This window comes from Phodopus roborovskii, unplaced genomic scaffold, assembly GCF_943737965.1.
Source record: "Phodopus roborovskii unplaced genomic scaffold, PHOROB, whole genome shotgun sequence".
Taxonomy (NCBI): domain Eukaryota; kingdom Metazoa; phylum Chordata; class Mammalia; order Rodentia; family Cricetidae; genus Phodopus; species Phodopus roborovskii.
Window position 1 is genome coordinate 16,060,756 of NW_026126567.1, and position 13,005 is coordinate 16,073,760.

Here is a 13,005-nt window from a genome sequence, read left to right on the forward strand (position 1 = left end):
AAACTTTCTTTTTTTCTTGAGACAGGGTTTCTCTTTATTGCTTTGGAGCCTGCCCTGGAACTAGCTCTGTAGACCAGGCTGGCCTCGAACTCACAGATCTGCCTGCCTCTACCTCCCGAGTGCTGGGATTAAAGGCATGTGCCACTACTCAGCACATGTGAGACTCTTTTTATATAGAAAAGTAGATATAAGACACAAAAAAAGATGAGATTTAAAAGTCTATATTAAGTAAGAGTGAATATTTTCATAGGTAGTTTTAAGAATGTAAATCAATAACCTGTCATTAAGGCCTTGGTGGCATAGAGCAATCATCACCATCAATCATCATCATACTAAATTTAAAAGAAAGAAGAAAAGGAAGGAAGGGAGGAAAGAAAGGGAAGGAGGAAGGAATGAAGGCAGGGAGGGAGGAAGATAGAAAAAACAAAGAATCTTGCACTGGGCATGGTGGTGCACACTTCTAATGCCACCAATCAGAAGGACCACCTCAAGTTCAAGGCCAGCCCAGGCAAAGCAAGTACCAGCCAGAAAGGACTACATAGAAAGGCCTTGACTCTGAAAACAGAAATGAAAGCCAAAAGTAACAAGAACTTAAAAATGTTTATATAATTTAGACTTGGTATTTCTATTTTTAAAAACTTGACCACTCAGTAAAAACCTTAAATACCAATTATAGATTAGTTAAAAAAAACAAGACTATTTTAAATTGAATATTAAAATAAATCACATATGTTGTGATTTAAAGTGGAAAGTAAATGCAAACATATATGTAGAAATCACTTTGTAAAATGTTTGATACATGTATGTATGTAAAACTTGTAAAGAAAAATGACAATATGGTTATGAGGTTTTGTTTACTTTTAAATTTGCAAAAAGTATATAATGAATTCACATTAAAGTTACCAAAGTAAAAACACAGAGTCTATTCAAATTTAAGATGGGAAATGTCTATGATTTAAGTCCATTAGCTATCAGAAGGCTCTGTGACCGTTATACATTTACTTAATGACTTGATCAACATGAGCAGTTGAGGCTCCACACTTTGACAGGACCCAGCTGTGCTGTAAAAGAACGTGCAGTAGCAGCTGAAGCAGTTGTGGAGGCTGAAGCACATTTAATAGTCTTGACTACTGGATGTTTTAACTTGTGGTGTTCAGACTTAGTAGCCTGAACTGAGTAGGGACAGAATGCTTCAGACTAGATAACTAGATGGCACCTTTCCTTTATCCTTAAATTAGTACATTCAGTCTGCTTAGTGATTACTTATTCAGCATCTTTTAAATATTTGCTACAGGTCTCTGTTATAAAAAGGGGAAATTAACAAATTTCAGAAAGCTAGTAGTACACTTGGAAGATTTCTGTTTAAATGTTGTTTAAAAAAAAAATACACAAGCCAACTGGTGGCACACGCCTTTAATGCTGCCACTCAGAAGGCAGAGGCAGGTGGATCTCTGTGAGTTCAAGAGGCCAGCCTCTTGAGTGAGTTCCAGGACAGCCAGGGCTACACAGAGAAAACCCTGTCTGGAAAGAAGAAAATGAATACATACATAAAATTCTAGAGAAACTTCAAGGGCCAGTCATCAAGTCAGGGAAGTATTAGAGATGGGCTTTGTTGAAGGACTAGGAACTGACCATACAGAAAAGGCAAAGGGCAGTTAGAGACAGGAAACAGGATCTATGCAAAGACCAATGATCTGTCTGAAGTATTGAGAGCGGTGTTTGAAAGAAAACGGCCCCCAAAGGAAGTAGGAGGCGTGGCTGAAGAGGAACGGTGTCACTGTGGGGGTTGGGCTTTAGGACTGTCAGCTACTTCTCCAGCAACATGTCTGCTGCACACGGACATGTTTCCTGCATGTCTTAGGGTTTCTATTGCTGTGAAGAGACACCGTGACCACAGCAACTCTTATAAAAGGAAAACATTTAATAAGGACCAGTTCAGAAGCTTAGTCTGTTATCATGGTGTCACACAGGCAGACATGGTATTGGAGAAGAAACTGAGAATTCTACACCTTGATCTGCAGGCATCAGAAAGTGAACGGTGACACTGGGCATTACTTAAACATAGGAGACCTCAAAGCTCACCAGTGAGGTGACATACTTCCTCCAACAGGGCCACACCTACTCCTAGGCCATCTTCCTAATAGTGCTACTCATCTTGGGGCCATCTTCTTCCAAACACCACACTGCCATTACAGACTAGACCTCTGAAATGTAAGTGAGCCCCAGTTAAATGTTTTCCTTTATAAGAGTTGCTATGGTCATGGTGTCTCTTCACAGCAATAGGAACCCTAACTAAGACAGCATGAATTGCATGTTCAAGACTGGTAAGAAACGTAGTACAGCTTGAGTTGAGAATGAAAGGAAGAAGTAGGCCATGAGTGAAAAATAGACAGCTCACACTAGTAATGTGGCTTCTGCATTACCAATGATTAATAGTGATTTCCTGGCTATTAGAATCTTAATCACTATAATGAGGTAGGACTGTTGCTTTCCACAAACATAAATTATAAATATTGCTTCAAGCTGCTTTGAAGGTAGTCACTCAGACCTCAATAGGCCTTGTCAGCAGGAAGTCTGAAATGTTCTCTTAAAGTCCCTCCCTCCACCCCTGAACTGCTCATCAATTCTGGGTCTCAAGTCTGCTGCTGAGTCCCAACTCGCCTTGATTACATTCTTAGCCTCAGCTGTTGTTTCTAATCATCCCTGCTGTGCTTTGTTGACTGGACTGGTAGGCATTTGCAGAGCTATGGTGAAGCCAAGTGAAGCAGAGTCCTTCCCCTGCAGCCTCAGGACCAGTTGTGGAGAGCCACTTTAACAGCTAAGACCTTCCTCCACCAGGGTCACTTGACTTCAGGTTCCAAGACCATCCCTGGTGTGGTTTTTCAGTCAGTGTCACTTTGACCTAACAAATCTCTCATGTCATTCTTCAATCCAAGGAGAGATGAGGGGCACCAGGTTTCCCCCTAGAAGGCCTTAGGCTCTCCTTTGACCCACTGACTCTTCCTCCCATTGTCTAGGCAATTCCTCAACCAAACAAAATGCAAACTGTGATGCCCAGTCCCGGGGGATATATCTACAGAACAACTCCCACACCCAAGGCTCAGAAGAGGGGTAAGAGCCAGAAGATCAGGGAGTTTGCTGTAAGATTATGCCTCCTCGTAATGTCAGAAGCTCTAACCATAAAGTCTCACCAATGTAACTGCCCAGATATGAGCTGAACAAGGACGACACCAACAGATATGTCAAAGAGTCTGGGTGAAGGACGTGAGGCCTCGGCTCTAAACAAAGAACTGGCCAGCACAGACAGCTAAGGGATGCTGAGAGTGGAAGAAATGGTTCTCTCCCAAGGGAGAGGACACCAGCATGATATCCACTAACAAATGATCAGTTCTGAAAACATACATACAAGTAACATATATAGGCTAAACGGATTGTGTTTAGGAATATGTATACATATGCATACACATCCATAAATGCATGTGACAACAATTAATGTAAAACAGAGGCCATGAACTTGAAGAACAGGAAAGAGGACTATATGGGAGAGTTTGAAGGAAGGAAAGGGAAGGGTGAAGTAATTACACTATAATCTAAAAAATTAAAGAAATAATGACACAAACAGAAAAATCTGTTATGACGCTGAAGAGATGTTTCAAGAGATGAGAGAGCTTATTTGTCTTGTAGAGGACCTGGGGTTCAATTCCAAGCACCCAAATGGTGGCTCACAACCATCCATAACTCCATCTCCAGGGGATCTAATGGGCAAGCACATGGTAAACATACATGCATGCATACACGTAAAGATAAACAAACCTAAACAATCATTTTTAAAAATCTGTTGCCTTGACTCAGGGCACCAGTGAAGTGCCTGGTTGCATTATATTTATATAACTAAGACAGAGATAAAGTAACTCTTCCTAGAACAAAGGTCTTTAAAAATCTTTACTCCTCCTTCTAAAGAATAGGTGCAATTCTCTTCCCTACATTAATTAATCTTAGCCCATTCCCTGTTTTAAAAAATCAATGGTAATGTTCTCATCTATTATATGACAAATTGTCTCACTGGCCTAGTGTGAAAATAGAGGCCCCGCCCACGTGTTTAGCCACACTCTTCAATCCATAGGCTCCCAGACCATTATTTATCTCTGTAAGTCAGGGGCAGTACTCGTTGATGATGCATATGGCAGATGTTTTCTATCTTTTTTAAAAAAGGGTAGGCTTTCTCTTCCAACCTGCTAAAGTGTGTGTGTGTGTGTGTGTGTGTGTATGTGTGTGTATGTGGGGGGGCATCGGATAACTAGTGCATTTGTCAACTAGTGTGGTGTGTTTTTGTAAGGGCCAATTTGTTTGCTCTTCCAAATCAGGCCACAGAAAGGAGAATGTAGAGTTCCAAAGGGAGGGAGACAGAAGGAAGTGGGTGAGTACCGGAGTCTCCGTAGATGTCAGGATTTGAGAAAGGGATCTACAACAAGGATTAATTTTAGTTTTCTGCTGAAAGTCAAGTTTACTTTGCTTTGCCATTTTCCTCGTATGAATGTAGGACAGCCAATTGACCTTTTCAATTTATTAGTTTAATGATCGTAATCTCCCATCTTCTTTGCCTTTAAATTTGGACATAATAAAAGCCAATATTAAACATTTTCTTTTCATCTTTTGTTGTAGGTGCTAACCCCTCCCACTGCTCTCTGGAATTAAATGAAATGCATGCATATCACATCTTATAAGCCAAAGTGCAGTTTTGGTACATTATTGCCAGTTGTTTTTTTTAGAGACAAGCCACAAATCTATCAGCTGTTTGTCTTACAGTGTGGAGGTGTTCATCAGAAAAACCAATCAATGGCCCATTCTATGGCATAAACTAGAAAAACCTGATACCTAGCCAGCTACATCGAGGTGTGGTCTCCATCCTTCCCGGGTCCAAGTGCTGGCTGTGAAGTAGGTCTCCATTCCAGTTAGCACTACCCTGAACTGAGACAGAGCCTTACTGTGCTGGAGCTGTCTGCTCCTCCTTTCTTCTGTAGCATTTGATCTTTGACCTTTGCTGCTGCTGTTGACTTACTCCTATCATAGTTATGAATAGTGTCATTTTATATACTTAACAACATGTGAGTTTTAAAGCTAGCTTAGGGACAGCAAAGTGGTTCAGTGAAGAGAGTTAAGTCACTTGCCTTTAAGCCTGATGACCTGAGTTCAGTCCCCAGGATCCACATGGTGGGAAGGTAGCACAGAACTCCTGTGAGTCGTCTTCTGTGTTCATATACATGCTGTGGTGTGTGTGTGTGTGTGTGTGTGTGTGTGTGTGTGTGTGTGTGTGTGTGTGTGAATGTACAATCAATAAGAAAAATGAAAAGGCTTTGATTTAAGATACTTTATTTAGATAAGCCTAAATTAATTTTTAGACTAAATTAAAGTTAAAATGATATATTAATCTCATTCAGTGCTCAGATATATTTAGCTTTGACCTCATCAGAAAATGTATTCCTGACTGCCCTTTGCCTTAAGAGTAAGGAAGTTGCTTGTGTTTATTTGTAACTGAACCTGTTTGTGCTGAGGTCTGAAGTATACATGCATCTCACACTTTAAGAGGCTGTGTTTTCTACAAGTTAAATGAAATCTGAGTTTTCTTTGACTTGGGATTCTATAAATCAGAGGTGTCCCGAGATTGCTGAGGAAAAGGCATAAGCAAGAGGCTTTGAGACTGTTGGGGAAGTTCTTTCCAGCCTGATCCCTCAATTAGCACCAAATAAACATACAAAGACTTATATTAATTTATAAACTTTTTGGCAGATGGCTTAGGCTTCTTATTGGCTAGCTCTGTCTTAATTATTAACCCATTTCTATTAATCTGTGTATTTCCCAGTAGTCTTTTTTTTACTAGAGAAGGGTTTGTACCTGTTACTCCTCCTCAGTTACATGGTGACTTCTGGCTTCCCCTCTCTGCTCCTTCTCGCTAGCCTTCCCCTGGTCTGTTAGCCCTGTCTATTTTATTTTTCTGCCTGGCCATTGACCAATCAGTGTTTTATTCATCAACCAATAAGAGAAGCATATATACAGAAGGATGTCCCCCATCAGGAGACTTTTGTCACCATGTGCAAAGATATCCAGAATTAGGCAGAGAAGAGCTAAGAAACCGTCCCTGAAAGCCTATTATGTGACTGTGAACGACACTTGTGTAATTGACCCCCATAAGCTCGTAGGCAGTGGCACTATTAGGAGGTGTTGCCTTGTTGGAGGAAGTGTGTCACTGTGGGGGTGGGCTTTGAGGTCTTTTTGCTCCTAGTTCAATTTACTTCCTGTTGCCTGCAGATAAAATCAAGGATCTCTTTTTCTTTATGATGTGCTTACTATTATTTTATGTGTATTTGGAATGTCTGCATGTGTATCAAACACTATGTATTTTATTGCTAGTCCTGGAAGCAGAAGAGAGCTTCAGGTCCCCTGGAAGTGGGGTTCCTGTCCATTGTGAACTAAACCCAAGTCTTCCACAAGAGCAGCAAATGCCCTTAGCCACTTAGCTATGTCTATACCTCCATCGAGTGTATTTATGTGTATGAAAACAAAGAGTTTTGGCAATCCTCTTTATATTAGTTTCCTTGACAAGTCTGTTCAGTTTATGCCATGAATGTGAGCAGGTAGTTAGTTTGGAGCATTTATTTGGTTCTCCTCTTCTCTGCCAAGTACCTAAAGACGTCGGAAGAATTTCCTCTCTGAGTATGTGAGTGACCCCTTTTCTCTGGGTGTGTGTGAAAGTTTGTCCTGTTTTACAGCTTGTTATTAATGTCAATTACATGCCTGCCTCAGGGTTTTCCTCGTTTGTCATTCCAGTCATCTAGAGGTCTACAGTATGATCTCTACTTGTCAAACAAGAAGGTTGCAGTTCAGGCAGACCAACTGTCCAGTAGTTATATGGCTAACACCCAGCAATGGCGGGGTTTACTAGATATGCCTGCCTTTTCCATAAGTAAAACCTTGCCTGGAAATGAGCTAGAAATCTTTTAGGAGGACATATATCTGGAAAAAGTAGCTTTGAATTTTATTCTAATGAACATATCAGGGCTTGCATTCACTCATATGCAGTGTACACCAACTGGGTGCTAAATAATATGAGAACTGAAAACATGTCAGCCTACTAAAAAGTGTAAATCACGCTGGAGAGACAGCACAGCAGTTAAGAGCATTGATTGTTCTCCCAGAGAGAACAGGTTCAATTCCCAGCACCCACAAGATGGCTCACAATCACCTGTAACTCCAGTTTCAGGGGATCTGATACCCTCTTCTGGCCTCCTTGGATACCAGGCACACAAGTGGGTACCATAAATATGTGTGAGAAAAACATCCATACACAAATATCATTTTTAAATTAAGTATAAATTAGGGCCAGTGAATATGGTCAACTGAGTAAAGGCACTTCTGCCAAGCCTGACACCTGAGTTAGATCCCTGGAACCAATAAGATATCCTCTGATTCTACTAGTTTGGCCCCACCATTCTTATAATTAAAAAATAATAATAATTGAAGCTCTAAATCCTTGCCTCTCAGAAGCTTGTTGTATTGGAAGTCCTGATTAGGAAAATAATGTGGTCCAACTTTGCTGTGGAATAATCCTCCATGTACTGTGATAATATGTCTCTATGATTGACTTAATAAACAGCCAACAGCTGAACAGGATAAAGTGAGGCAGGAAAGCCGAACTGAGAATGCTGGTATGAGGAAGGGCAGAGTCAGAGGCGTCACCAGTCAGATGGAGAATGAGTCAGACATACAAAATGGAATAGAGGTAAAAGCCATGAGCCTTGGGGCAAAACAGATTAACAGAAATGGGTTAAGTTGTAAGAGCTTGTTAGTAGCAAGCCTGATCTCTCGACCAAGCATTTGTATGTAATTAATATAAGCCTCAGTGTGTCCTGCTGGCAGGACAGAAACTTCCACCTACATGGCTTCACTTTTGAAATTTACTTCCAGTCACAATGTATAACATTATCTGCAGGAGGGAGAGGGCTGCAGCAACAAGACTATAGAGATGTGGCTGCAACAGTCAACAGAGGCTGGAGCTTTGGACCAGAGCATAACGGAAGTAGTGAGTTGGGTTCTAGATAGACTTTTATAAAATTTCACTAGGGTTTTCTGAAGTGACTTGTCCTGGCTTTCCCAAAAGCTCAGATCTGGCTGCATCTGTGACCTGTGTTATTTTACCTAATGCTCCAGTGAGAAATGGTTAAACAGCTATATCCACTTCAAGGACACTGAAATGGAGATGGAAGTTTCTATCCTACCCAGTCCCATAGCTGTTTTGTCCTAAATAAACATACAGAAGCATGTATTAATTATAAACTGTTTGGCCAATTGCTCAGGCTTCTTATTAGCTAGCTCTTTCTTAGTTATTAACCCATTTCTATTAATCTGTGTATCTCCACATCGTCTTGGCTTACCATTGATGCCCAGAACTTTTTCTTCCTTGGCAGCTACATGGCATCTTTCTGGCTCCACCTACTGCCTTTCTCTATCCCTATTTGGATTTCCTGCCTGGATAAATCCTGCCTGTCTATTGCCTGAAACAGTTTTATTCATCAACTAATAAAAGAAACATACATCCACAGCATACAGAAGGACATCCCCTATCACTGGAGCTCCTTCCTATAGGACTCTTACCACCAGGCTTCTGCAAGAAAAATCTGTTGGTGCCTGGAGTGGGCAGAGTGCTGTCACAGGCACACTTGCTGCCCAGATTGTATGTAGCTTGTGGGAATCAGAGGGATTAAGGGTATACCCGAGATTGGTACCATGGCTGCCTCAGAGCCACTCAAAGTACATTGTAATCATCCCCAGCAATTCCCAGCAGAAGGGTGGGTCCTCATAGTAAGGTTGGAGGCCAGCTTTATGTTCCCTGCTTTTTCTACTTACCAGCAACTATCAGGTCCAAATCAGGAGAGATTTTAATTTTTGGTAGAAAAGTGGCTCATTTAAGGCACTGTTTTACTATACTTTTAAAAAATTGAGTTCCTACAGTTAATGACTCAGAAAAAAGCTCTAGGAGTGATAGGTCTACCATTAATCAAAAACTTCAGAATAGAGGCAAAAGCACCCCAGCTTACAGTGATAGATGCATCCTGAACAAACCACTGTAAACTGGGGGGGGGGGATCAGTGTTTCTCAACCTATGGGTCCCAACTCCTTTGGGGTCAAATGACATTTTCAAAGGGATCAGCTAGGACTATTGGAAAACACAGATATTTATTTATGTTACAATTCATCACATTAGCAAAATTATAGTTATGAAGTTGCAACCAAAAAAAATTTTTTTTATGGTTGGGGGTCACCACAACATGAACTGTATGCGTTAAAGGGTTGCAGCATTAGGAAGGTTGAGAACCACCGTCCTAAGTACATTTAAGCACCTCACCTGTCAAGCATCCTGAGACAGCAACTCTACACCCTGGAGAGCATCGAGGGTGTCCCTGTGGTCATGTGACCCACTAGGAACTGTGGCTTGCTACTGCTGTCTGATAACTTGAGAGATGATCATACTGTTTATCTGTAGTGCAAAGAGAGACCAAACCTTGGAATCCAAAGTTGGTTTTCTATTAAATAGCTATATGGTATTTTTTTCCATGCAATCACTATATTAAAAACCAATGCTGGGTCAGAGGCTGTCTATACATTGTTCATTGGGAGACCATGAAGGGGCTGTCAGGCTGTTGGTGAAATAATGGGAAGAAATGGCAGGTTTATTCAGTTAATTGCCATTGACCTGGGGGGATGACTACATTTTCCAGTGCATGGGCCCATGAGTAACCATAGACATTGCAGTTGTCAGTAATCAACGTGTTAGTTACTGCATTCTCAGGGAGAACATGAGAAACTGTGCTGGTGGATTGAGTCTAAGAGGCAATCCCTGCTCACTTTACCCTGAAATACTAAGTAATGTGGTTCTAATTGAAGTCTCTAGGAAGGCTTTAAGATCTTGGGTTCCTCCTAACTTTGCCTTCTAGATATGGTATAAAAAATACTTAACTTGACTATACACTGGGCCCTGCCCTGCCCTGGAGGTTATCTCTGAAGTTGTACCCTTATGTTATCATCCATACCCTGAAGCAGGGGTCATACCAGCAAGGGACAGGTGTGTCTGTTCTTGCTCACCTCCACAGTGCGATCAAGGTCTCCACCATTTGAAAATCATTCAAAGCAAACTGAAGGATGCCTTTTATTACTTCCCCAGGGCTGCGTCCAAAGAGAACTCTGCGCCTGGTGCTCTGGACAGCTGAAGAACAAGGTGGAATTGGTGCCTCCCAGTATTATGAGCAACACAAGGTAAAACTAGCCAGGACGTGCTGAACACTTGTGCAATATCAGCGTAAGCCACAAGCATTGATTTCTACTTCCACTTTTTAAATACTCTGGAATTGTCTGTTTAAAAGTTCTCAGTCCTTTGTGGCAGGCTAGCTCTGGCAAACACTCTCCTGTAAGTGAGGACGTCCTGGTGAACTGAGGATGCTGTGTGGGGGTAAAGGCTCTTCCATTTCCTCTCCATGCTCACGTCCCTAGACAGCCTCCCTGCTGTGTGTTGCCATTTTTTTCTTAGAGTCTTGCTAATTCTGCTGTGCTCATACATGGCAGGAAGTAATGGGTCAGCATTCCCTCCCCACTGAGTCAAGACCCTTGCCTTTGTGTCCCCAGTTCTCCTGGAAGCCCCAAGGTCTGAAGTCAGCAAACAGCATCACCTTCATGGTGGTTAGGAGTGTAGCAACCACAGACCTCTGATCTGGGAACAGGGAGGACAGCTGACTAGATACTAAATGTAGGCACAGATGGAGGCTGAAACATGAAGGCTATTGTGGAAAATCATGATTTTCTAAAACAAACAACAAAACCTCCTTTTAATCCCAGGGGTTGGGGTTACTACTGAGAAAATAAAATGTATGAGGACAGAAAACCACTAGAACAAGTTGAACATTATTACCTCAAGGAAACAAACTTCCCATCAAAAAAGTATAGACAAGGATTTTTTGGCAACAGTTACTAGATAAAATAATAGAAAATAGATACTATTGACTTTCTCTATGACTTGATTAGTCAATCACAGTTGGCCTTCTGTCCATCGCTGTAACAGAATACCAGTAATAATTGGCCTATAAAGAGGAATGGCTTATTCTGGATCACGATTTCACAGATTTTGGTCCATGATCACTTGGCTTTGTCATTTCTGATTCCATGGAAAGGTAGCCAGAAGCACATCATGGAAATAAGCTGCTTATAACTATGGTAGTCAGGAAGCAAGGACAGGGAGCTTCCTTCATGACATGGCTCTTCTCCCAGAACCCTCTAAGCTATGAAGCCATAAATGTGTTAATTATAAAGTTCCTATGGTCTAGCCACTTTCCAAACAGACACTCCACCACTGAATACTGCCAGGCTGAAGATCAAGCCTTCAATACATAGGCTCTAGGGAGACGTTTAAGATTCAAGCTGTAACAGCAATCATTCCTAGGATCAATGTAGCACCCTCCTGACACATCATAGTACAAAGTTTCAAAAAGAGTTGTGTGTGTGTGTGTGTGTGTGTTCTTATTTTGATGTTTATACAGTGTTCTTTTCTAATTTCAAAGTTCGCACTGATGTCTGTCTCTCATCATATTACATAAATGTGAGAATTGTTTAAAGGCATATTGTTTGTGGTCTAAGCTCCTGATTCTTTTAGAAGTAACATCATTTTATTGAGGCTTAATTAGCACCACGCAACACATAGATCTTAAATATTCAAATCATTTATTTGGAAAATGTAAACTCTTGCTGTCTTAGGGTTACTGGTGCTAACCTGGTAAATCATCATGGCACCTCCCTTGAGGAGGAAAGGGTTTATTTTGGTTTATACTTCCACATCACAGTTCATCATCAAAGGAAGTCAGGACAGGAACTCAACACATCAGGAATCTGAAGGCAGAAGCCATGAAGGGGTGCTGCTTACTGACTTGCTCCCCATGGCTTTCTTTTTTATAGACCTGAGGACCACCAGCCCAGAGATGGCATCACCCACAATAGGCCTTCCTACAGTCTGATTTTATGGAGGCATAATCCAGGTTCCCTCCTCTCAGATGACAGTAGCTTGTGTCAAGTTGACATAAAACTAGCCATCATATCTGATCAACACAAGAGTGTGCCTGTTATGCTATAATCTATAATCTTCCTTTATACTTCTTCAAATGGACCTCCAACTCCACCAAAGGCAAATATTGTGTTGATTTTTTTTTTCATTAGTACAGATTGGTTATGCCTGGCCTTGATCTTCATATAAACAAAAGCATGTAGTATGTAATTTTCAATCTGGATTTTTTTTTCACTAAACAGTGTGATTTCAGGATCCATCGGTTTTGCCCTATCAATAGGAGATGGCCCCTTTCTGAGTTGTTTTTTGTTGTATGAATAGAGCCCAATATCTTTTCTCCAGAAGAAAAGAAACATCGATATTCTGTTGATGGACATTTGTGTTCTTTCCAGTGTTAGCTCTGTCAAGGTGCTATAGACATTTCTGTACAGATATTTGGATGGCCATATATATTTACTTTACATTCTAGGAGTACTTAGATCATATGATAGACTATGTTCAGTTTCATTAGAAACTGACAAAAGAAAAATGGGAGCTTATCACTTTACATCCTTACCAACAACACATAAGCTTCCTAGCTGCTCCTAACCTTCCCTGTATATACTCTGGTGGCCTTTTCATGTTGGGTGATTCCTGTATCATATTTTACATATTTTAAGTGTGTAATTATGAAGGGTCAGAAGAAAAGGAATGCCTCCACTCCAACGGTTCTTTCTTCTCTTCTCGCTCAATGCAATAAGGCCATCATAAGTCTAGTGTTCTATATTTGAGAGACACTGAAGACTCTTCTACCCATGAGTTTGGGGTGTGAATTACTTACTTTTCTTTTTCTATATATAAAAAAAAAAAAAAAAAAACTCATGACCAGAGCCATATTGTAGGAGAAAGAGTGTATTTTTTTTTTC

The 13,005-nt window shown here is 40.9% G+C and overlaps 1 protein-coding gene across 1 annotated transcript in view; it reads left to right on the forward strand.

Moving 5' to 3' along the window:
* Positions 1-13,005, forward strand: part of Cpq (carboxypeptidase Q) — a 363,792-nt gene that overhangs the window by 260,131 nt on the left and 90,656 nt on the right. Inside the window, exon 6 of the mRNA XM_051202536.1 lies at positions 10,217-10,308. Within this exon, the coding sequence (XP_051058493.1) occupies positions 10,217-10,308 (92 nt within the window). The remainder of the gene's footprint in view (positions 1-10,216; positions 10,309-13,005) is intronic.